The sequence below is a fragment of the Mus caroli genome, chromosome 11 (genome assembly GCF_900094665.2).
Source record: "Mus caroli chromosome 11, CAROLI_EIJ_v1.1, whole genome shotgun sequence".
Classification (NCBI taxonomy): Eukaryota; Metazoa; Chordata; class Mammalia; order Rodentia; family Muridae; genus Mus; species Mus caroli.
In genome coordinates this window covers 56,356,383-56,381,441 of record NC_034580.1, presented here as the reverse complement: position 1 = coordinate 56,381,441, position 25,059 = coordinate 56,356,383, and the positions used below count along the sequence as shown (strand labels likewise).

Sequence of the window (25,059 nt, the reverse complement as noted above, 5' to 3'; positions counted from 1 at the left end):
TCCAGAAGAGGGCATCAGATCTCATTACAGATGGTTGTGAGCCACCATGTGGTTGCTGGGAATTGAACTCAGGACCTTTGGAAGAGCAGTCAGTGTTCTTAACTGCTGAGCCATCTCTCCAGCCCCCAGAAGGGGCCTTTTTGGATTTTGTGATCTGTCTTGGGAAAGAAAGAGACAACAGACAGGAGGACAGGAGATGGTGAGATGGCTCTTAGTTCTGAGGCTGTCCACTGCCATTCAATTCAAAGTGCTCAAGTATGCCAAAACCACCGTATTTCCCTAACAAAGATCATCAAAGAAATTTGGAAGTATATACTGAAGACCTGACCTAAAGGCTTGTCAAGTCTGACAGTTGTCAGCTGTGACTACTGTTAACTGATTTCAGGCTTTTTTTTGTCAGTTTATATCCACCATCCTCCCACTTTCCTACCCTTGCGGTTTTGGTGGCTCACTGTCTGTGAGGAGGTCTGCAATGCTTTTTTTTTTTTTTTCATTTCAGGAGAGCTGGTGTGTCTCCATTCCTCTGTAGTGGGTTAGCAAGCGCTCAGAGGCCTGGGTCAGACAGGAGAGAGGCTTTTTGAGAAACTGAGGACTTGGTGACCACCTGGAAGTAGGAATAAGCAGCAGTTTGGGGTGCTTTGTGCTATTGCTGAGCTGAAGGGTGTAGAGGAAGAGTTGCAGGGCTCTGGGAGGATTAAGGCTGGGTTGTAGAACCAAACTGTTGGCTTTGCTGCTGCTCTTTGGAGGCTTCCACAATGTGGCATGGTAGTTCTTTGGACAAGGTTATTGAATAGTCACTGAGTCTCATTTTCTTTATCTTCATGGTATAAAAGAAAAGAGATATTTGCTACACACTGCCAAGTGCCTCTAAGACCTTTCAGTCCCAAGTGAGAGCAGCAATGGACTGGAAATTTTCTCTGGGTTTGTGCTATCCCTTTGGTAGGCTATATTGGCTTGATGACAGAGTTGGTCCTCTCTACTTAGCCTATTGCCTTTTTTTTTTTTTTTAAGCAGAAGTCCGGAGAAGAGAAAACAGGCCTGTTGCCCAGGAAATATGTTTGCCTGAGGCTAACTGTGGTGCAAGCAGGGAGCTGGAACAGGCTTTGGGCCAACCAGGCCTCTCCATGACATGTTGTGCCTAGTCATTTCCTTCTGGGGACTTTGGCATTCATTCTGCATGTGGATAAATCAGAGTTGCGTGAATCCCTGTGAATAAATTTTGTGGTGAGAAAATCCTGGGTTTACCATGCAGTGGTGCTAGGTCTACCTGGCTGGTTCACAGAACCACCTCCAGTGTGGATGTGTAGATACTTTGATCTCCCCTAAGACTTGGTCATCAGTAAGCTGGCAGGTATCTGTGTACAGTGTGTCCAGCAAAAGGTACATTTGGAAGCCACATTGACTATTTTAAAAACTTTTGCTAGACATTTATAAGGCTATAATAAAAGGCTTATAAAAGTTTATTTAGAAGGAAAAAAAATCAGTTTAGAGCTCAGAAAGGGGAATTAAATATTTTTCTTAGCAAGAAAGTTCAGCCTGTGGTTAGTGATACTTAGTCAAGCACTCGGAGACTTCTGCCCTCTGAGGCCCACGGAAATAGTTTGGTCTGAGGTTTTCTCCTTCTGATGTGTGATGTGGAAACATGATTTTGTTGTGGCTTTTGGTGACTGAGAACAGTAGCTTGATGACTTTCCAACCTTTGAGCCTTAGGTCACTCAAGTCTCTTTCCTGATCTAGGGGAAAGCTGAGGGTTGACTGAGGTGGAAATGTCTGTGTATTGACAGATAAGCTCTTGGGGGTAGCAGCTCCTCTCCATCTGCTCAAAGGAAAGGATAAATTGGTTGTCCTTGCTGTTGTCCTTCTGCTCTCCGTGTGTTGTGTCTACTGAGCTCTTGGAGAGTGAACTGGTGTCTGTTTGGTCTGTATGCTCCAGTTATGTGCCCAGGCCTGATAGGGATGGGTGCTGGGTAAGGCCTGGTGCATGATTGGCTAAACGTGTTTGGGAGCTTGCATGCTCTGCCACTTTGTGATGGGGCACAGACCTATTTAGGATACTCACTGGGTAGGGTTTGTACATGGCTACAGGTGGGCCCCCCAGAGGGAAAGCTTAGGCTTGAATGGACTGTGGGTGAAAGCCACTGAAGTGTGAAGCTGGAAGGGCTTGGAGGAGAGTCTCACTAAGGGAGGGACAACCTTAGGAAGGCCAGGTACCTTGCCCCTAGCTGGCCATTGTTGGTGCCTAGCTCCACCCTGCTCATGGCAGGGTGCAGAGATTACAGTGGGGTCTGGGCGGGTGCTTGATTAACTAAAGGTTTTGGTATGGCTCTGGTATTTCTTTTTTTTAAGTGGAATGCTCAGTTCTAAAATGAAAGGTTATTAAAATACTCCAGGGGCCTGGTGAGATGGCCAAGTAAATTGTCCTCTGTTTTTTACATCTTCATTGTGGCATGTGTGTTGCTCAAATAAGTAAATAAATAGATGTCATAAAAAAAGTATACTTTGGGAAATATTTCCCGTCACTCCTGATCACCTGAGTTCAGCCTGCTGCTTTCTTTGGTGACTACTTGGTAGTATAGCACACGTGTGGGTTCTTATTTTGTTTTTTTGTTTTTCTCTTTTGGAACAGGATCTTACCAAGTAGCCCTGGCTGCCTCAAACTCGTAGAGATACATTTGCCTCTACTTCCTGGGTGTTGGGATTAAAGATATATATATGCCTTTAAGCCCAGCTCTTTCCCTCTCTTTTTATGAAATCTCAATATTCTCACTCCTTTCTATTACTTGTACTTTTTGGGGGGTCCAGGGAGGAGGGTCTCTCACTCTTAGCTCTGGATACCCTGGAACTCACAGAAATGGAATAGAATCAAGTTAAGGATGTGGGGGTGGGGGTGTATTCACCCCCCCTTCTGTTGATATGCATGGAGATTTGCAGATGTGCTATGCTAGTTCATGTGCTTGTGGAGGCTAGAGGTCAGCACCAGGCATTTTTTTCTCACTTTCCACCTCATCTATGCATTCATCTATTCATGCATCCATGCACCCACCCACCCACCCATCCATTTTTTACATTTATTGATTGTATCTGTGGGCAGGCATATGCTGCATTACGCATGTGAAGGTCAGAGAGACAACTTGGGAGTTACTTCTGTTTTTGTGTGGGTTCTAGGGATTTAACTCAGAAAATGAGGCCTGGTGGCAGGCCTTACCTCCTGAGTCATTTTGACAGATTGCCCAGATTTTCTCCAGAGTGTTCACATTGTCTAACCACTAGCAGTGTGGCTGCTCATTTCCCCACAGCCTTGCCAGCCTCAGGGGTTTAGATTCCTGCCAACCTGACAAGTGAAACAAGTATTTCAGTATAGTTTTAATTTATATTCTTCTCAAGTTGAGCTTATCATACTATCACATGTTGAAGTGTATATTTAAAATTTTTAGAGGTTCCTTTTTTCCTGTCTGTCTTTCTGTCTGTCTGTCTTGGAGATAGGGTATTACTATGTAACTCTGGCTGTCTTGGAACTTACTACATAGATCAGACTGGCCTCAAACTCACAGAGATCTGCTTATCTCTGCTTCCCAAGTGCTGGAATTGAAGGCATACATCACTATGCATGCCTAATATTGAGTTTTTAGATTGTGTATGTATATGTGTGTCTGTGGAGTCCAGAAGAGGCCATTGAACATTGGAGTTCCTTGGAGCTGAAGTTCTGTGTGGCTATGGGTCTTTCAGTGTGAGTCTTGAGAACTGAAGCTGGGTCCTCTAGAAGAAAAGCCAGTGTTCCTAACTGCAGAGCCATCTCTCCAGTATCTTGGAGTTCTGATCCTACCACTTTTACAATACCCAGTTTGTATGCTTCATCATGCTAGGTAGACACTACCAACTAAGCCATTCTCTTCAGCCCTTAAGTTTCTTTCTATGATATTTGTATATCATAGGTTGGTTTTGTGTTAGGAGTTGCAGATCTTTGTGAGCACTGGACTGGAGTTGAGGGTTGGTGATCTCATTTGTAGTTCATTAGTGAGAGCACAGAGCCTCATCCAGCTCTGCTCCATTTAGTTTATGAAGTACTTCCCCCAGCAGAGAGTCTCAGACCCAGTACCGGGAACTGCTTGGGTCAGCTCTGGGTACAGTGGTTAGCACTCGGGTGGGTGGGTGGGAGACACTGACCTAACCTAAGTATGTGTGAACAGCAGGACATACAGTGTCTGTGTCTTTGCTGTGGACTCTTGGGGCATTTGGAGTGGGGTTCAGTTCTCTTGGGAGACATATTAAGATGCTTCAGGATTGCCCAGTTCTCTTGGCCTTGTTCCCCCCACAAGGTGCAAGGAGGAGAGGAGGCTGGAGTTTCTAAAGTAGAGAGGGTGGTTTTTCCTGGGTAAAGGAAGGAGCAACTGGGCATGTAGATCTGTGCAGTTGTCAGTGCTGAAACGAACCCCGAACCCCTAGATTATTATTTTTCTAAACAAAGCAGGACAGTGGTGGTATAAACACTAAATTAAAACATTTAGCCAATTGGTAGAAAACCAAAGGGAAAATAATGACTTTCATTTCCTTTTGGTGTGCTTGTTTTGACATTTGGCAACATACTTCTAATCTTTAAAGAATTAAGAAATTATGGGATGCAAGCTTGTCTGTTTATGCTTGTTAAATTTAGTATGAAATAGACTCCTCCTCCCATTCCATGTTAGTCTGCTCTGTCTTGCTTCTCTTCTGGAGAGGGTATGTTCAAGGGGCCAGTGGGACGAAAAAGATCAGTCAGAATTCTTCAGGGTGCTGGGATCCCTGTAGCGGAACAGATGCTGTTAGCCATTTTCTCCTGTAGTTCTCAGGCCCTTTGCTGATGCTTGAAGACTGGTCCGAATTTGTAAAGAGGACACATTTTATAGATGAAGTACCTGGTGGTGGTTAGGGGTAGGTAGACAGTAGTCTTTCTGCCCTTGCTGAGCTGTTTTTAAAGCTGTAACAATATCCATATGCCATGGCAGGGTTTTTGTTTGTTTTGTTTTTGAAACAGGATCTAACTGTAGACCTTAGACTGACCTGGCCTCATACCCAGGGCAATATTACATAACCTTCCTGAGAGATGATGGAATTATAGATGTGCACAAACACCCCACTTTTGATCTTGATAGGCCCTGCTTTATAGTCAGTGAGGGTATGGAGGGTTAGTGAGCCCATAGGAGAGAGGATGGGGAGAATGTGAGTAGGTATGGTTGGATCCATTGCTGTGAGGTGTCATTCATTCTTGTAGCAGATGTGTGCCAGCACTTGGGGAGGCCTGGTGTGAATCAGTATGGAGATTATCCACTAAGTGTTTCAGTTGTGGTGTTGTAGGAAGAAGAAGTTAAGGTACAGACAATGCAGTAAGTTTAGGCAAGTTCCTGGGCCTCTCAATCCTTTGCCCAGGCCTGGATGGGCAGCAGGTGGTAGATCCTAGGTAGGGAATCCCTGCCATTATTGGGGCTGTCAGATTTGCTGTGGGATGGATGTGCAGTTGCATGTGCACAGGGGCACCTGCAGTCATGGTCGTCGTCGTCGTCTTCTTTTTTTAAAGATTTATTTATTATATGCAAGTACACTGTAGCTGTCTTCAGAAACCCCAGAAGAGGGCATCAGATCTCATTACAGATGGTTGTGAGCCACCATGTGGTTGCTGGGATTTGAACTCAGGACCTTTGAAAGAGCAATCCATGCTCTTAACCGCTGAGCCATCTCTCCAGCCCCCCCCCTTTAAGATTTATTTATTTTATATATATGAGTACACTGTTGCTGTCTTCAGACACACCAGAAGAGGGCATCAGATCAGATCCCATTACAGATGGTTGTGAGCCACCATGTGGTTGCTGAGAATTGAACTGGGGACCTCAGGAAGAGCAGTTGGTGCTCTAACCGCTGAGACATCTCTCCAGCCCCGCAGTAATTATTCTTGAGAATCCTTAGTAGAAGGCAGGTCTTCTTATCTATGTGTACTGTGTGAAAGCCTATCCCTTTGCACTCTGCATCCTGATTCCTTATTTTTCTTTGGTCCTCCTAGGTGAACATGCTGACCACAGGCTCCTCCCATGCCTCTCCCAGTGCTCACTGCCACTGGCTACCTCTGTTTTCAGGCTTGTCACGGCTCGCTGAGTCTGAGGTGAAGACTAAGCTTCTGCTTCCTCTGAAGCCTCTTCTTCTTTATTTGCTGTTCTGGGCCTTGAACCTTATGACGTGGTTATCAGGAGTCTTTCATTCATCATGGTGATTTTGATGGCTGTCCCTGCCTTTTCTCACTTCTTGCCCCATACAGCTCTTCTCATTGTGGCATTCAAGTTGTGTCCTGTCTTCATCCTTCCCACCTGGCCTCTGTCTATACTCCCTGATGAAGATTTCAGAAATACCATTCTGACTAAAACAAACAAACCCATTTTTAGTAGCTTGACCCTTGGCAGTATTTCCTAAATACTAAGTGACTCCAGGTGGGCATAGGGTGCAGCAGGTATTTGTTTTGTAGTGAGTAGTAGTGAGTGCTAAGCACTAAACAGATTATCTTTGGGCAGTGCACCAGTTCAGAGGGGCCACATTGAGTGGGGAGAGGCAGGAAGTGGGAGCACAGTGTTAGGGTTAACTTAGGTCAACTAAGTATGCAGAATGTAGACATGCAAGACTTTTGGCTTCTGCGTTCAATAACTGGGATTGAGTGCTTACAGGTACCAGGTGCTACACTAGGCACGGAGGACAGTGTTGAAGTGACAGGTGGCACTCTGTTGTCACTGAATATAGACGGGGGAGGGAGGATGTGAGGCCTGCAGGTTAGAAACAAGAAAATGTCAAGTGATGCTGGGCATGGTTGTGCATATGCTGAGGCAGGTGGATCTCTTGAGTTTAAGGCTCGCCTGGTTTACAAAGAGGGTTCTAGGACAGTCAGGGCTACACAGAAAAACCCTGTCTTGAATTATCTCCACCCCCAATTAGAAAAAAAAATCACAAACAACCAAACAAAACGGAAAAAAGAAAATGCCACGTGGAAGAGGGCCCTGCAGAATGCCATTGGTTTTTAAGCATGCCCTATTTAACTAACATATCAATGACAAGGAGCCAGCCCAGTGACAATTGAGAAGGATAAAGATGGTTGGGGAAGCAGTTGTGGGAATGGCTCTAGGCAAGAGCCTTCTGGCAGGGAGGTTTCTCGGGAAGAAAATGTATTGTTTAGTAGTTGAGGAAGGGGCTGAAAAAGGGGATATTGTACTCAGGTGGCACCAGAGGAGCTACTTTCAGGCCCTTCAGGCCTGACCATTCCCCAGAGAATCTAGTTTTGGATGCTTTGGGTCATTTAGGTTTGGTGAGGAGCTTAAACGTCTCTTGTCTTTTGCTCTAGTGCTGCTAAAGTGGGGCACATAGCCAACTGCAGGTTCAGGGGATGCCAGCCACCAATGCCAGCAGTCTGTGTAAGTAACTCCCTTTGCACCCACAGGAATCCATACCCTCCCTCACAGCATTGTGGGTAGAGGCTAAGCTGACCCCAAAAAGTGCAGCAGGGGCCAAACAATTTGCTCAATTGTGGTCTACTCTGGACAGACACCCACCATCAGCTCCCTTTGGGGAAAGCATGAAATTACTGCAGGGCCAGAAGCCTTGAGGTTGTGGCATGTGACTGAGAGTTCCACTTCTTACCCACATTGCTTCCATGCTCTGGATCCTTAGGAGATGCCAACAGCTAAGCACTAGCATCATCCAGTCACCAGCCAGGTCTAAATTAAGCATAAAATCGTGGGAACTTGAGATTTTCCTGGGCTGCTCTGTATTTCCTTGAGCTTCTTGAGTTGGACAGTTCTGGGACTGTCACCTACAGCCTGCCCCTAGGTGGAGAGGCCAGTCCAGTTGTGTTTCATGGGCATTTGTCCTTCCCAGCTGTTGCCAGTGTCAGTTACAGCATCTAACAAGTAGACCATGCTCACATTCTTGGAGGAAGTGAGGGTTCTGCCTGTCTCCCTTACACGAGGTTTCTCCTTGTAACCTCTTCTTTCTTGGAACTCGCTTTGTAGCCTAGACTGGCATTGAGGAATGAGGTTTTGAAGGCTGCTCTTTGTATTTGCAAAAGGCAGAAACCCTCCCTTGACCCAACTAGGAATCTGTGGGCTGACAGAACATCTAGGCAGAGAGCATCTAGTTTAATCCCATTGTTTCAGAGTTAAGAACCATGGTCCTTCACCTTGTAGCTGCTGGGCCAGCACAGCCTTCAGTAGCTTGGTCTCTTGTTCCCTGCTTCTTCTCCATCATGCCACATGGTATGCCTTTTCGCATGATTTTAATAACGCTGCCCATGATTTGGTTATTTGCAAAATAACCAAGCAAGGTGGGAAGACATGGGACAAAAGACTGTTCCTTGTTGGCTTGTTTATGGGGCCCTTTTGTGCAGAGAGCAGGGTGTTTGATCATCTGCTGTAGTGGGAGGCACAGCTCATTAGAGTTCCATCCTTTGGATCAGCAGCAACAGCTCTAGCCAAGTTCATGATTGGATCTCACTGTGTAAGCTGTGTCCACTGACTGCTCTTCCTAAGGGCTAAACAGGAGCCTGCTAAAATAGAGAAAAGAAAAACACCTCGTGTATGTTTTTGTTTTGGATTACGTTATGGACATGAGAATCACAGGAGGCTGCGTGGCACCTGTCAGCTCACCTGAGCTTGTTGCAGATCCTCAGGGATGCTGTCGGATTCTTTTGGGGGAGGACCTCCTGCCTGCCTGAGGATGATGCTGAGCCACATGGGGCTTGGTTCTTCTGCTCAGGCAGCTCTCACTCTCCATGCTGATATATATAGCTGGACTGACACTGTCAGGTTCTATGAAGAAAAATGTAAAACTGTGACTTAATCTGCCCCACCACCCACCTGCCTAGTCATGTTTGTCTGGGTTCTTTAAGGTTTTGAATGTAAAGGTTTTCTTAAGCCCATTTTTTTACCATGGATATAAAAATTGGTATTTTTTAACCAGCCAGAAATTACTGAAATGAAGGTGGCTAGGTTCTGTTAGAGAAGAGGACATTTCTTTGTGGCAGAATTTCACTGTTTTTATGTTGTGAGAGGAAAGAGAACTCCCTTTTCACTTGTCCCCTCTGTGTGAGCAACAGTTTATGAGGCTTTAAGTTAAAGCTAGCCTGGCTGAGGCAGAGACACAATAGCCCTTTCTCTTCAAACTAAAACGATCACTGTTAAAAAGAATGTGGCACTGTCCATATTGTTCTGACTGGGCTGTTGTCCTCTGGAGGGCCTGCTTGGCTCTGTCACATGGACCGTGTGGTCTCAGTACCCTCCTCGGAGGGACACCATGGTACTTGTCTCTGAATTAGACTTAAGTCTTTCCTCTTCTAGACTCCCTATACAGGAGATAGCCAGTTAATTAAGGATCACCAAGTTTCACCTTGTTTAGGTCTCTGCTCCTCATATGGCAGTAGGCATTGTGGCTTCTCTTGAGTGTGCCTTCTGCTCCCCACCCCTCTTCTGCTTCTGGATTATGAATACATTTCCAGGAACTTGTGGTAAAAAGGGTATGTGGAACATATTGGCATGATACTGGTGGAAATGTAGGCACATCCACTTCACAGGCTGTCCGCTTCTTTTAGAAAGATGAAGTATGTGTAAAGTCACAGGAAGCTCCCAGGATCCCATTTTGAGTTTCCATCTGAGACAAGAATGCCCAGTCAACCAAGTAATTTATTGATTGGGCCTGGATTACCAGAATCATTGTGGAATGACCTGTGTTTTTAGGTTTGGAGAGGGAGTGGTGACAGACAACAGGTGGTGTTGTGTCCCTCAGAGTAGGTATTGATCCTTGATAGTAACCATGGAGCTGGTGTAAACTAGTGGTTAAGGTTCTCCTTACTTTTTTTTTTTTTTTTAAAGATTTATTTATTTATTATATGTAAGTACACTGTAGCTGTCTTCAGACACTCCAGAAGAGGGCGCCAGATCTCGTTACGGATGGTTGTGAGCCACCATGTGGTTGCTGGGATTTGAACTCTGGACCTTCGGAAGAGCAGTCGGGTGCTCTTACCCACTGAGCCATCTCACCAGCCCCTCCTTACTGTTTTTATTTAATATGTTTGAGTGTTTTGTCTGCATGCATGTATGTATAATTTGTATGATGCCCAAAGATGCCAGAAATGGGTATCTGAGCCCCATGGAATTGGAATTACAGATGGTTGGGGGCTACTCCTGACCCCCAGTCCTTTGTCCTCTGGAACAGCCAGCACTCTTAACTGTTGAGCCATCTGTCCACCCCCTGTGTTTGACAGATTCCTTGCTGGGCTGCTCAGAGCCATGCAGTTCTAGGTTGGATGGCATTTCCCTGTCTAACTGCACAAGTCTTAAGGACAATACGTCTATGGGATATCACCCTAGCCTTGGAATTTTTGTCCAGGTTTTTTGTTTGTCTCTTTTCAGTACTCACTGTCACTTGAATTCTGACTACATTTTCAAGTATGTAAACTCTACCTCCCCAATGTCCCCAGATTTAGTGACGTAATGGTTACTGTGTTACCTGTCATGTTACTAGCAGGAGAGTAGATGCCCCCCCTCTCTTTTGTTGACTATGCTACTTTCTTGGGGAGCACTGAGTTAGTTCCCTTGATGTCAGCCTGGCATTTGAGAGTCTAGTATGGATGAGCGTTTATTTATTTATTTATTTATTTATTTATTTATTATTCTTTTATTTGAGGCCCTGCTGGGGCTCAAGGAGTTCTTTACCCAACCCCTTTGCTGTTGCTAGCTTCCCACTCAGTGTTCTCAGGTGTTGCCTATAACAACATGACTTGCTGTGGAGTACAGGTATTTCATGCAGCTGAGCAGTCCAGGGCAAGGTAGATGGAGGGGTTCACATGATGTGATGATGCCTTGGCCCTCCTTTCCTTAAAGAATAGTGGCATTTGTTTCAGTCTCTATTTGCTTCCCTTTGATTTGACACATTTTCCAAAAAAAAGTGCTTTTTGTCAATTTCCTAGAACTTGACTGAATATTTAAAAACAAAAAACCAAGGGGGAAAAAAAAACCCCAAACCAAACAAAACCCCCAAACAACAAAAAGCAAAACAACATCAACAGCAGCAGCAGCAACAACAACAACAACAAAACCAGCCATGGAGCCATCTCTCCAGCCTCTTACTGCTTATGTTGAATGGAAGTTAGAATCCAGGGCCTCACGGGTCAAGTAACCTCTGCCACGGTGCCGGTCACAGCATTTCTCCAGAGCAGCTGTGGAGCGCAGCTTTGCTCTTGGTTGGAGTTTTAACCATTTTTTTGTGGTTATAGTCAAATAGTCATTTTCAGAAACTTTTATTCATTTAAAGATTATTTTATTATTTATTTATTTATTTATTTATTTATTGAGACAGGGCCTATCCTGGAGGAAGTTACTCTGTAGACCAGGATGGCCTCTAATTCAGAGATCTCTTGCCTCCTGAGTGCTGTGTCTGGCTTTAAAGATTTATTTTTATTTTATTTGTATTAGTGCTTTGCCTGCATATATGCCTGGTTCCCTGAATTGTCTCGTAGGTTCTGGAAATTGAACTTGGGACCTCTAAGTATGGGCCAGGCATACTGCTGGATATCAAATCAGTCACGTGACATATCCCAAAGTTGTGGTCATTAGGTGGATCTGAAATGACTCAACAACTTTGACACATCTGTAGTTAAGCTGAAATGCTCACTGGAAATCAGAGGTGTCTTTTTTTCTTTTATGAGGCCCAACCTGTTACTGTATGCAGTAAATTATGAGTGAAAAACCTAATTAAATCAGATGTACAGTCACTCTGAAAAAGGTTTTATCTCTGTTTTCTGACAGGTTTTGGGGATTCATGAGAGCTGAACAGATGGGTAGAGAGGCAGAACATGCCGCCATCTAATGGAGTCAGTGCTCTGGCCTCAGGCACAGACAGGCTCCTCAGCCTATCTGAGTGAGCAGAGGAGGCAGCTGAGGCTTTATGAATTGTCTCCTAATCTATGTGACTGTAGGTGATGAATGACCATTGTATTCTTTGTGTCTCCTTTTTGTTTATTTTTGATGCACCCATTGCCTGCTTAACTGAGGCTTGAAGAAAGAAACTAGGGATGTCTGGTATTTCTCTGACAGAAGCACCACAGCAATCCAGGGAGAGGAAGGTTCACTTTAGGTGCCAGGTTCTGGGCTGCCTGAGGATCTGTAGGGAGGGTCTCAGCCTGTTACAGTAACAGCCAACTTTAAGATTCCACACCTCCTGTTTTCTATCTCTGATGGGAAGGAGCTACCTCTGCTGTTACAAGGAATTAAGCCATAGGGACTGAGCAACTGTAGCGGGGCTGCCTAGAGCCCTTGTTTTCTCTCAAGTTTTCAGTTTTCTTGAGGTTTCTGTTTCTTTATCTTACAGATGAGGATTGTGGCCTGAGGACAGGAATACTGTTTGTAAGTGTAATATCATTTTTTATTCAGGTGTTTATCTCTTGATGGGCACAGTGTTGGATGCTGGCTATTCACTGTGAATGGGACAGATGGTGATCACAATACATGCTGAGATGTGAGATGTGGACCTTACTCTAGCTCTTGTTCATCTGAAGAAAGAAAGGAGATGGGTGCACTTGGAGCCTGTGATTTAGCTCTGGGGTTTGGCTTTCCTCTCTGAGATGAGGTGTTATGCTTGCCCCTGGTCAGAAAATCCTGAGAGCTGGGGTATATGGGGAATGGAAGGTGGTAGTGTAGGTTGTTAGCTTTTCTATAGAAGAGCAGTCAGCATTTCACTAATTCATGCTCAGGAAGGGTCACAGAGAAATGGCACTTAAGGAGAATTTTCTAGGCAGTTAGGGGCTCATGAGCCAAAGCCCAATTTTAAAGTCATAGACAGGCATTTTAGGCTTAAGGTTTTTTTTTTTTTTTTTTTTTTCTTTTGGTTTTTTGAGACAGGGTTTCTCTGTATAGCCCTGGCTGTCCTGGAGCTCACTTTGTAGACCAGGCTGGCCTCGAACTCAGAAATCCGCCTGCCTCTGCCTCCCGAGTGCTGGCATTAAAGGCGTGCACCACCACGCCCGGCGACTTAAGGTATTCTTGAAATGAGACTTTGTTGCCCCAAACTGGAAAACTCTCAGGACTGGACAGGAGCACATCTCAGTGCTGAGGTACATAGTTGATAGCATGTGGCCCAGAGTTCAGTGCCTAGCACCAAAGGTTAAAAATACATCTATCATGACATCTCCCCCAGTATCTCAGTTTTTCTACATTTGGCTTTTGTTTGGCATTAAAGATAGGCCACTGTAAAACCGGGTGTGGTGGTGCACGCCTTTAATCCCAGCACTCAGGAGGCAGAGGCAGGCGGATTTCTGAGTTTGAGGCTAGCCTGGTCTATAAAGTGAGTTCCAGGACAGCCAGGGCTAAACAGAGAAACCCTGTCTTGAAAAAACAAACTAAAACAAAACAAAAAGATAGGCCACTGCAAGCTAGCCACTCCGGCAAAAACTTTAGGAGATAGAACAATGATCGTGGTGTTTGCTTAAGGTTTAAACGAGTTTATTGTTTAGCATGTGGCATTTCTGACCTGATCTTAGTTTTGAAAGCAGGATGGATGTTTTTGTATCCATGGAACTAGGTGTGTTCTTGTACACTGCTTGTCATGGAACTAGGTATGTTCTTGTACACTGCTTGTCTTGGGCTCTCCCATCCTCACTAGTGCTTCTTATAAAAGCAATGTGTTCTTTTTCTCTCTAGGGCATGGCTGCCAGCTTCTGGGACCTGAGGCTTTGGAGGAAGAAATGACTGTGGAGGGCCATTTTGTTCCATCTGCATTTCTGACACGGAAACTTCCTAGAGTGCAGGCTTAGGGAACAGGAAAGCTTCTCTTGAAGGGCTTCACATTTGTAACAAAGAAGATAAAAATGACAACTTCATCTATCAGACGGCAGATGAAAAACATTGTGAACAATTACTCAGAGGCTGAAATCAAAGTCCGGGAAGCCACTTCCAATGACCCGTGGGGCCCATCCAGCTCTCTGATGACTGAGATTGCTGACCTGACCTACAATGTGGTAGCCTTCTCGGAGATCATGAGCATGGTTTGGAAGCGACTTAATGACCATGGCAAGAACTGGCGGCATGTATACAAGGCACTGACACTGCTGGACTACCTTATCAAGACAGGTTCTGAGCGGGTGGCCCAGCAGTGCCGTGAGAACATCTTTGCCATACAGACTCTGAAGGACTTTCAGTACATTGACCGTGATGGCAAAGACCAGGGTATTAACGTTCGAGAGAAATCAAAGCAACTGGTTGCGCTCCTCAAGGATGAGGAGCGGCTGAAGGTTGAGAGAGTTCAGGCTCTCAAAACCAAAGAGCGCATGGCTCAGGTGGCCACTGGCGTGGGCAGCAACCAGATCACCTTTGGCCGTGGCTCCAGCCAGCCCAACCTTTCTACCAGCTACTCAGAGCAGGAGTATGGCAAGGCTGGGGGCTCGCCAGCATCCTACCACGGCTGTGAGTAAACAAAGTGCCTCACCTTTGCGCGAAAACTGAGTGGCAGTTGCTGGGGCTGAACACCTGAGCACCTTAGTTCTTAGCTTCTGGCTGAGACCCAGGTGACAGCATCCTTGATATGGATTGAGTTACTTACAAAGGGACTTTTGGTCCCCCTGGCTGCTCTGTGGGTCTTCTGGGAATTTAGTCAAGGCTATGCCCATGCTTCTTAAGTTCTTAGGGGAACGTGGGGTCCAAGGCCAGTCTTGCCAGATTATTTTTTTGTCCTAGAATGTCTGTCAGCCAAGGGATTGTCCTGCTGTCCAAACCTACAGGGACTCAAATACCTAGTAGCCAGGAGGAAATGACCCTTGTACTTGATCACTTATTTCTGAATCTTGCATTCAGTGTCTTTCTACCAACTGAATGACAGGTCTCTAATAGCTCAGTGCTTAGTATTTCATTAACCAGACAAGGTTGGATGTCTCTGTTTCACCTAGACAGGAACACTCTAAAGGTTAGCATCAGTAAGACTTTCTCCTCACATATGCAAAAGAGTCTCCAGGATTTGATTTGTATGGCTGGGTCTGTGCTGTGCAGGACTGATCTGCGTTCTGATTGTGTGTTGGATCACTTTGGGTTTTTGTTCTATATTCAGAAGAGGTTTCAGGGAGAGGAAGTGGTGTTTGGGCCTTGTAGAAGCTGATTTCTGATCCTGCTAGTCTCCTGGGCACTGCCAAGAAGTTATCTAAGGCACACTACACTGTTCATCCTCTATTTCTTAGGGCTGGGCAGCTACTAAGGATCCTGAACTCCGAGAGAAAGGTGGCTCTGGTGGCCCTTGGATGCAGTAGAAACGGGCTTCCAAGCCCATAACCTTCAGAACAGTACATTATGTCAACATAACAGAAACCTTTTTGTTTTTTGCTTTCTGAAAGTGAGTCCCCCTGTGTAGCCAGCCTGCCTGCAAACTTGCTATCTTCCTTATGCAACCTTCAGGGTGCTGGATGATGGGTGTGTGCTATCTGCATGACCAGCATGGCAGAACACCTTGCCTTCTTAATTTGCTATACACCAGCATTTCCCACTTTTGTATAATAGGCTTCAGTTTGACTTTCTTTGTACCACCATTAGAATTTTGAGGAATGTATTTATTATGTAAGAGATTTACATATCAAAGTCAGGCTTCCTGCCTCTAGGAATTTTAAGTTATTATTAGGGTTGAAGCAGGTTAACATTTTCTTGTATTTCTGGCTATTGTAATTTTCAAGTTTGAGCTGCTTTCGTTAATGTGATGATGACTTGTGAGATAACTAATATCTGAAGGTAGCCGTAAGTCTCTTGAAATCTCCCTGCATTAAGGATTAAGTTGCACACCAAAATAAGCAAACAAACCAATTAATAAAAAAATAAGATTGGCCCATCAGGAGAAGTTTTATTTTCCTCAGGGTCCCTCCTGTGGAGGATACAAAGGGGGTTGGAACCCTCATAATTTTAAACAGGGCAGAACATCAAGGTACAGGGTGAGATGGGAGTGTAGAAGCCTGGTTGTTTCATCAGACCCTTCTTACACCATGCCTGAGATCTTTAGCTGTTGATCCTGCCTTGCTTTTAAGGTCCTAATGCTCTGAATGTTCTTATTTTCTAGACTCTGACCTTGAACTGAAATCCAGGGTCAGAGTGTGGCAACAGGCTCTTCATGACCTCCAGGCACAGGGCACTGACTTCAGGGATGAGGCAGAACCCTGGGTGGTCTTGGCCTATGTCCCCTACACACTGCTGCGCATCCTCTAATGGTGTGTCTCTTTTTGTGTATGTGTGTGTGTGTCCCTGCTCAACAGCGCCAGAGGCCTCGCTGTGCCCCCAGCACCGCACAGGGGCCATGCTGGGTCAGAGTGAGGAGCTGCAGCCACTGAGCCAGCGCCACCCCTGCCTGCCGCACCTGGGCCTAGCCTCCCACCCTAATGGCGACTGGGCCCAGCCCTGCCTCACTTGTGACCGCGCAGCCCGAGGTGGGACAGCGGTTTACTTTTCTTCATAGAAATGCCATGCAGCTTGCTTAGGGTGGGGCTTGTCATGTCAGTACAGCCAACTCTCTCCCTGCCTCCTGCTGGACCTCCTGTCTAGCTAGCTTCCAGTGCTTGGAATCCTTTCTGCCTCTCTTTCCTGGGAGCTTACAGCCCTGTGCTCCTTTGCCCACACTCATATACCACCTGCTTAGAGGGGAGCTACTTAGTGGGTAGGCATGGGTGATGATTCTATCTTCCCTGTATCCCTTGTTCTACGAACTAGAGGTGCTTTGTTGCCTGCCAGGCCACAGAGTGGTAGTGGACCCAAGCGATTGGCCTTTTTGAGATGGAAATGTGTGCTTTCAATTTCTGAAAGCTAGTAGCAGACCCTCAGTGATAGCCACTGGAAGCCACAGTTCCCAGTGTAGGAGTAGAAAACTGTTGGACTTCCAGTGGGATTATTTTTGCTTTCCAATGGCCTGTTATCATTGCTGAAATCCCCATTGTCAAAATGAACAGAGAGTTAGCTGTACTGTCAATTCTAGGTCACTGTGTTTGAAGAGGCTGAATTCAATGGGTAACTAAAAAATGGGGCTTCTCTTTTGCCTAATTAATAATGCATCCTGGTCAGAGCTACACTGTTGCAGGTTAAACTGGAAACAGATTTTCACTGTTGCTCACAAGAAAATAGTCTCAGTCTAATCTCCCTTTGGTCATAAATGGGTTCTCACTGGAGAAGAAAGCTCTCTTCTACTTTTGCCCAAGGGGCACCAATAGCAAGCCTTTGTGTAATTTCCCTGATAAGGTAGCCAACCTTTATTGAGCCCTGGAGACAGATCTCACTCATTCATGCCTCACTAATATTACAACCTGCTTAACTTGAGTATTTCTGTGATCACTATATTTAGATCTGGGATATTTTCCTTTGTGTCTTGTCTTCTAAGAGTTTGTATGGGCTTTTGGCTTTTACTTTTTGGAAAGGTAAGGAAGACCAGTTTTACACAGTTACTGATGTCAGGGTTAGAACTGTTTGGAAGCGTTTCCCAGTGACATGGAAGTTGCATACCCATTATTTTGCTACCACTTACTTAGGATCTGTTCTCAGGTTCTCCTAGAGCTTCATGGAGTTCTTCTCCTTTTCCTCTGTCCTAGGCTGTGACTCAGGTGAGTTGTTTGAGATGGGTAACAACTAGGTCCCCAGACCCTGCAGGGACTTGTCCAGATCAAAGATGGCATGATGGTGGTTTGAGGATAGCTTTTTCACAAGCCAAAATTTTTTTTCTTTTCTCTTCATTGCCTTCAAATCTGTAGAAATAACCTTGGAAAACTCTCCAATTTTCTTCTTTAACTCATCTATGACTTGTATCCATTGCTAGCTTCTGTTTGGTTTCCTTGCCCTCAACCTGTCCCACCCTTCATTCTTACAATGGCTTTAGAGTCCCTTAAGTACTGATTCCTTGCAGAATCATCACTTTTGACATCCTTGAGAGGGCCTGGTGGAGTCTGGATGGAATTGGAGGGATGGTAGGACAGGGCTTTCCTAATTCCTGATAGGAATTTCTAGATACTGTCGCTGTGCTGACTCTTTCACAGGTTCAGTGGACTAGAATCTTCAAGGATAAAAAAAGCTTTTATATAGGGAGGAAGGGATCGGTGGTGGTGGTAGCTGGGGATAGGTACTTAAACCTCAGAAGCACTTGAGAAGGGTTGGGAGAATTCCTCTGGCTGGAGGTAGGCAGAGCTGGAGCAGGAGGCCTCACTGACTGGAGGATGATGGGCCTGGTAGCTTAATAGGCAGGAAGCAACCAGTCCTTGGATTTGTTGTAGAGAAGACCCAAGAAGGCTTATTGGAGGCCTGGATCATGCTGATGTGGAGAGGAGATGAAGGCAGCTTTAAGGACCCAAAACTCAGTGTCCAAGAGGCAGGGAAGAGAGAGGGTTGTGGCTATAGCAGTTTGGGGCTGCTTGTTGAAGTACAGAGAGGCAGTTCTGTTCCAGTGCTTCCAGCTTTGCACTGTTAGCTTCCCCTGATACTCATAGTCACATAAAAGCTATTCCTCAGAAAGACCAGGCCTCTGTGTCTCTCTGTTGGCCACCTGTCCAAGTATGCAGTTGGAGCTTGAGACTGCTGTGTCCACAGAAACCATGTAGATCAGGGGAGTCTCTCAGGCTCAGAAGGTTGGAGTTTGTTTCAGATCATAAACATGACAGCTATCTTGGATTAGAGTACAGATGTGAGCAGTCCACCTGTTGGGCCTACTTGAGGCACTAGCCACCAAGTACTGTGGGACTAGCAAAGCTACAGTTGTGAAGAGAGCAAGCAAGTTGTTGGTAAGGGGTTGAGAGTCTGCACCAAATGTGGCAGAGGGGGATGGGAGAATCCTTCTTTATTCAAAAACAAGACCTGGGGAAGAAGACTGCTATAGTCCTATTTGACAGTGTCAGCCAGTGTTTCTCCCTCCTCCTGTTTGTCCTGCCTGCTATGGTGCACAGCCTACCATTGTCATGGGTTACTTTGCTGTTCTCCTGAATCTGCCTCTGGAGCCAGAGCTGCTGCTATATCCTGATAAAAGCCAGGAAGCAGTTCCTTGGTGTCTGGTATTGTGGGGAGAGTTTAACTACCAGAGTTACTGTTCTTTAAAAGTAAGGAAGCAGGGTGAGGAGGAGGGGAAAGCAGAAGAGTTTGCTGCCTCCAGTGTGCTCTAGTGCCTCAGAGTACATTGTAGTGTAGGAGCCACGGCAGCGCTGGTAGTTTGATCTAGGTTGGTGCACTCACCTCGTCTTCTCAGAATGACCTGGTAACCCCTTCTATCTAGATGAAGCCTTTAGCACTCAGGTGTGATTCTAGGGAAGTCCCTAGGAAAATGTCGGGGATCCTTGAGCTTCAACAATCTGTACAGAGACTATTATTGCTCTCTTACATCCTGACAGGCTTACCAGGAGATTACTGGAGATTATGACCATTTCATGTCTTTGCTGGGCTTGCTTCACAGAGGATTTGAGTGGGCTTACAAAACACATGCAATGCCACAGGAGTAACTAGGTAATAGAAGAAGGTGGGACAAAAGGAACATAAGAGTGAGACATACACAGTTGCTAGAGATGGATCTAAATTTGGCTTTGAACTTCTCAGCTACTGACCCCTAAATTGGGCAGTGTCTCTGGTTTTTCTCAGGATCCAAAGGAGGTACAAGAGAACCAGATGTTTTTTACTGTGACAGTGCAGGTAGGAGAGGATGGCAGGCCTAGGGAACAGCTGCCCTCAGACACTGGACCACTGTGGAACCACATCCTATAGCTGCCTATGGTTGTCACCATGCAGCTCTGTAACCCTGCAGTCTTGTAGATTGTCTGTCTTTAACCTGGTTGCCCAGCAGGCATGCAAACAGATTAACAGATTCCAGGTCCTTCTGAGGTCAATATGGTCATTGGGTTTTCTCCACAGCGGGAGTGAGGCTGGTGGGGGGTGAGGCGGCGGGCGGGTGCAGCACGTGTGTGTGCGTGCGTGCGTGAAAGCAGGTGAATGAAGTCAGTGTGGTTAAGGAGACAGGTCAAATCCACTTACTTCATGAATCTAATTAGACCTTAGTTGTTTTTGGTTTTAGTTGGCATGTAAGTGGCAGGAAGATCAAAGGTTAAAAGGACACCCTTGGCCACATAGTCAGTTAGAGGTCAACCTGTGCTACATGAGACCCTGTCTCAAAAAAAACAAAACACAAATTCACAAAGGGTGAGTTAGGAAACAGTATGATTCATGCTGCTTTTGGTTTGTCTTCTCTTTCTTGCTTGTGCAGAAACTTTTAAAATATTCCTTTTTGTTTCAATAATACGTTATAAATATTTTATCCACTTCTCAAAGTTCTTCAAAGAACTTCCAAAATAATTTTTCATTCTTCAGGGATTATTTGTAAACAGACCAGGGCACCATGTCACATCTTAAATTCCAGAGCTCTCATGCACTTCTTCTGGGCCTCAAATAGAAGTACACAGTGCTCTTCTTTTTCTGTAATGCGGGTATCTTGGTCTCTGGGCAGGTGTAGAAGGGTCTCAGTAGCTTTTCCTCCTGAGTCTCAAGCAGTGCTGGGCTTGTGGTCCCTAGAACCTGGTCTATCTGATAGAAAACAGTGACAGGCACACATGGCCAAGCTTCCAAGCATTTGCCAACCTGAGCTGTCACATCCAGGTCTGAAGTCTCAGGTTCTCTCTTACTTCTACCAAGTCCTCTCTTCCCCAACTGTAAGTACTATTTTGGGGCTTAGGCATGACATATTAAATGAATTTAATTAGAGCTGCCTGCATAAGAATGCCTTTATTTTTTATGCATATGTGTATATACCTGAACCACGTTTGTGCTCGGTGTCAGCAGAGGTCAGAAACATCAGATCCCCTCAGACTGGAGTTATAGATGGTTGTCAGTCATCATGTGGGTTCTGGGGTTCAAACCTGGGTCCTGAAAGAGCAGACAGTGTTTTTAATTGCTGCAGTGTTTTAATTTGTTTAGCTCCCACCTCTTACCCTTTTATAAGTACTGTCTCATGTAGCCCAGGCTGGCCTCAAACTCAGTATATAGCCAAGGTTGACCTTGAACTTCTGATTCTCCTGCTTCTACATCTCAAGAGCTGGGGTTACAGGCATGTGCCACCCACACCCCAGTTTGTATGGTGTGGGATCAAACTGAGGGTTTTTCCTTAATGCCAGGTAAGCACTCTACCATATTGAGCTCCTGCCCAGGAATTTTTAAATGGCTCCAAAAGTCTCAAAGCCTAGGCCACACCCAACCACACCTCAAATCAAAAACGCTCTCATAGTGGTGTGTGAGGTGCTGGGAGACTGCAAAGTACAGTTCTGGGTTAGATTCTGTCAGGTTTCACTCAGCTGCAGTATTCTTCAGCATTCTTCCTCACCTCTCCCTTTCCTGATGGTCTGTGGCAAGGCCCTTTGGCTAGTTTGAGGCAGCAGGTAGGCACTCTCCTTCTCTAGTGTTCAGTCCAGCTTCTTCCCCTGGGCTCACCTCTCTTGTGGTCACTAGTGGGTGTGGTGTTGGTCCAGGTAAGTCAGCCTGCTCAGCTCTCACTACATGAGTGAGGAAGAACGAAGGCGGAGTGTCCTGCAGCCTGCTGCTGGCTGGGCTGTGGGTTTTGTTGGTGTACTCCTCCTGAGTTTGTTCCTGAACATTTCAGCCTCTTCATGCAACTTCACGACAGCTTCCATCTCATGCTGTCCTAACAGAAGCATTTCTCTAGGTTCTCACACAAGCCTGTAAATATTTTAACAGCTGCACACATCATAGTGGTGCCTGATTATCCTTACTATTGGATCCAGAACCACCAGTGACTTAGAAGATTCACTCCATGGCTTGCAGTGGTTGTGTGTGAGCTGACACTCCTGTTGTGAGACAGCTTTGCTTTGTTTGTCATACCGACTGTGGCTAGGAGAATGCCAAGGAACCATTGCTTTATGTATCCATCAGGGAGCAATGAAAAGGAAGAAAAATCTGCACACCTTTCCCTTCACTGATACAGGACTGACTTTGTCTGCTCTGTCTAAGATTTCTATTTTAAGCTGGTGTTGAGGTGCACACATTTAATCCCAGCTCTCCAGGGACAGAAGCAGGTGCAGGTGGATCTCTGTGAGTTCTAGGCCAGCCTGCATAGTGACTTCCAGGACAGCCAAGACTTCATAAAGAGTCCTGTTTTAAAAAAAAACAAAACAACAGCCAGTCCTGGTGGCACGCGCCTAATTAGTCCCAGCACTCGGGGAGGCAGAGGCAGGCGGATTTCTGAGTTCGAGGTCAGCCTGGTCTACAGGGTGAGTTCCAGGACAGCCAGAGCTATACAGAGAAACCCTGTCTCGAAAAACAAACAAAAAAACAAAAAACCACCACCAACAAAAAAACACCAAAGTACAACAAAACAAAACAGTTTTCTATTTTAGTCACCAGCTTATTCAGCAGTTTTCAGTGACTGGGTCCCAGTTTGGGGCCTGAGGGGATTTGGGAGCCTCCAGGTAGTGAAACTCTTATTATGATTGACAGCAAGCAGGTCTTTCAACAAGAGAACTTCCCTTAAGGATAGCCAGTCTGACCCATCTGAACAACAGGCCTGAATTTGGGTCAAATATTGTGTACTATGGACACATTGACACACACTGTGGACAAAGTGTTCATGAGTATATGTCTTGGTTAGATGTTTGCTCATCTGTTCAGTTTTTGTTTTGAAATAGGGTAGGCCATACTGACCTGTAACTCAAAAACAGTGAAGGCTGTCCTTGAGCTTGAGCTGTTCTTCTGCCTACCCCCGTTAATCCCCCCCCTGCTGCTGTCCCCACCCCCAAGATTACAGCTGAGATTACAGGCATGTGCCACTATGCAGAGCTTCATATGCTCACATTTGTCTTACTGAGACAGGTCTTCTGGTAGCCCAGACTGGCCTCTAACTTAAGATATAGCAATTGAAGACCTTGGATTCCAGATTCTCTTGCCTCTATCTTCCCAGGGCTCAGATTATAGGTATGTGTCACTACACCTGGCTTCATCAGGAGTAGACAGAACACTGCCTAGTTGGGAAACTCTGGTCTCTGGCTTCCTGTGGGACCAACTGTTGGTGTTTACAGACCAGCAAAGGACCCTTGAGTGTCTTGCTCTATCACTCTCTACTCTATACTTGAGACAGGTGTCTCATTGTATGTGGAGCTATGCTGGCAGCCAGCAAATCCCAGTGATTCTCCTGTTTCCTTTCCTCCCCACCTCTGGTATTTAGTTTATCTGAGGGCACAGCTACACCCATCTTTTTAAAGAGGATTTGAACTCCTGTTTGCTCAGCAAGCACTCTTATTCACTGAGTCTGTGTCTTCATCTTCAGGGACAGACTTTGAGGGAAATGCTTGTTTTTCCTTGGGTCTCTGTAAATGTGAGCCTTCAGATGCTCAGAGTAGGGCCAGGTTAGTCAGAGAATCCATTCAGGCCTGGCTCACAGGAACATCTGTGTTCCCTGTCATGCGCCTGGGCACAAAAGTCTCTTTGTGGTGTTGAGATGCCATCACTGAGGCTAGAGTGTCTCTCTAAATAAGCCAGGGCCTGCTGTGCATACTCAGCTGATTGTGTGGGTGGTGGCTGTGAATTCTGCCACCTGTGGGGCTGAGAACTGCATCTGTTTATAAAACTACAGTGTGTAGGGGTTATCCTACTTTTAGTACCCTTTGTCTTGAAGTTCCACATTCGGCTTTGCATCATTCTCACTGCCTTGGTGACTCTAACAGTAGTATGTTCCATTTGCCTTTGAAGCCCATCTGGCCTCACAGGTATATCTAGCAGCCCTGAAAACTGAGAGACCTCATTGCAGCAGCATGTCTGCTCAGAGCCCTGTTTTTTCCTGACCTGGTGGATCTCCTGTGACTTGATGGCCAATGAGACCCTTCCCTGCAGGATAAGATTCACTATCTGAGTGAACACTCCATGCCAGTGTGATGTTTCTTCCTGGATTTTCATTCAGTTGTAAACATCATATCAGTGCTGAATCTAATCTCAGCAAGGGGTTTGTTAACCATTCATTCCCCAGTTTTCAAGGTATGGATTTGTACAAAGAAGCCACACTCTGAGTGAGCAGGAATTTCCCATGTATGCCTCCTAGAGATGTCTTATGTCTCACTCACTCACTCACTGCCTCTGTTTCCTTCAGTGTAGTTGATGAGGTCTTTCCTTCTTGAGCATGAGAAAGTAGAGACTTAAGTATTCTGATTGGTGTCAGTGAGATTACGAATAAAATCAACCAAAAGGTAGGTAGGTAGGGGTGTGTGTGTGTGTATTTTTAAAGTACATTGTTAAATCTAATCTAAGTAGATTTGAGGCAGTTTTATTACCATCCACTTGCATTTCTGAAGGGGTCCAATGAAAAGTATAATTGGGTAGGATAGGATTAGGCTTGGTTTTATTTAGGATAGAGTTTTTCACTGCAGCTTTTGTCTTATATGCTCAGGACAGGAGATGTAAGGGAATTGGTTGCTTATACCACCACCACCACCACCACCACCACCATGAATGATTCCACATTAAATCTTATTATCACTGTAGCCTGGGCGTGGCTGGCTATCTAGAAACCATCTTTGTCATCAGGTATTCCTGAGCTCTTATGCCAAGGAGGCAGCTCCTAGGAACCACGTTTAGACTAGAGATGGAGAAGGCGTCGTGGTAAGCAGTCTGGGTAGACCTGTGCTAGAATGCATGAAAGAAGGAGGTTCTTAGTATAGACTAGAACATTTAAAACAGTTAGCCCAAGCTAGGAAATTAACTTGTCCTTCTTTTTGTCTACCCACTTACCCACCCATCCATCTATGAATGGCAGCCATTCACTGTGTAAAGTAGAAAGGTTTACAGGCCTGGAGTGTGGGCTGGCTACTCTGTGGGTCCCAGTGCAGGAGGCTAAAGCTCTGCAGTTGGTGAACAGGGGGAGGAGGGTGTGCTGAGCTACACAGAAGCCCAGAGGAGACTGGAGCCAGGAACCTTTAGACACAATGGCTCCTTCCATGGGTAGGCTTCCATTTGCAGTTTATTGAAGCTGGGAGTGTGCAGAGGTGGGTATACACCCAGGCTCCTCCTGCTCTCTCATACTCTGTAC

The 25,059-nt window shown here is 45.6% G+C and overlaps 1 protein-coding gene across 15 annotated transcripts in view; it reads left to right on the top strand.

Annotated features, from left to right (window-relative positions):
* The window catches only part of Epn2 (epsin 2), a 58,124-nt gene that overhangs the window by 14,341 nt on the left and 18,724 nt on the right, over positions 1–25,059 (top strand). For 5 of the 15 annotated variants that reach the window (XM_029483357.1, XM_029483346.1, XM_029483354.1 and 2 more), the window contains 2 exons: positions 13,698–14,459; positions 16,280–16,450. In XM_029483357.1, the coding sequence (XP_029339217.1) occupies positions 13,865–14,459; positions 16,280–16,450 (766 nt within the window). In that variant the 5' untranslated portion in view covers positions 13,698–13,864. Of the gene's footprint in view, positions 1–6,031; positions 6,131–7,351; positions 7,422–12,369; positions 12,405–13,697; positions 14,460–16,279; positions 16,451–25,059 lie in introns of all 15 variants that reach the window. The other 10 variants (XM_029483350.1, XM_029483349.1, XM_021177037.2 and 7 more) reach the window with 6 other exon arrangements.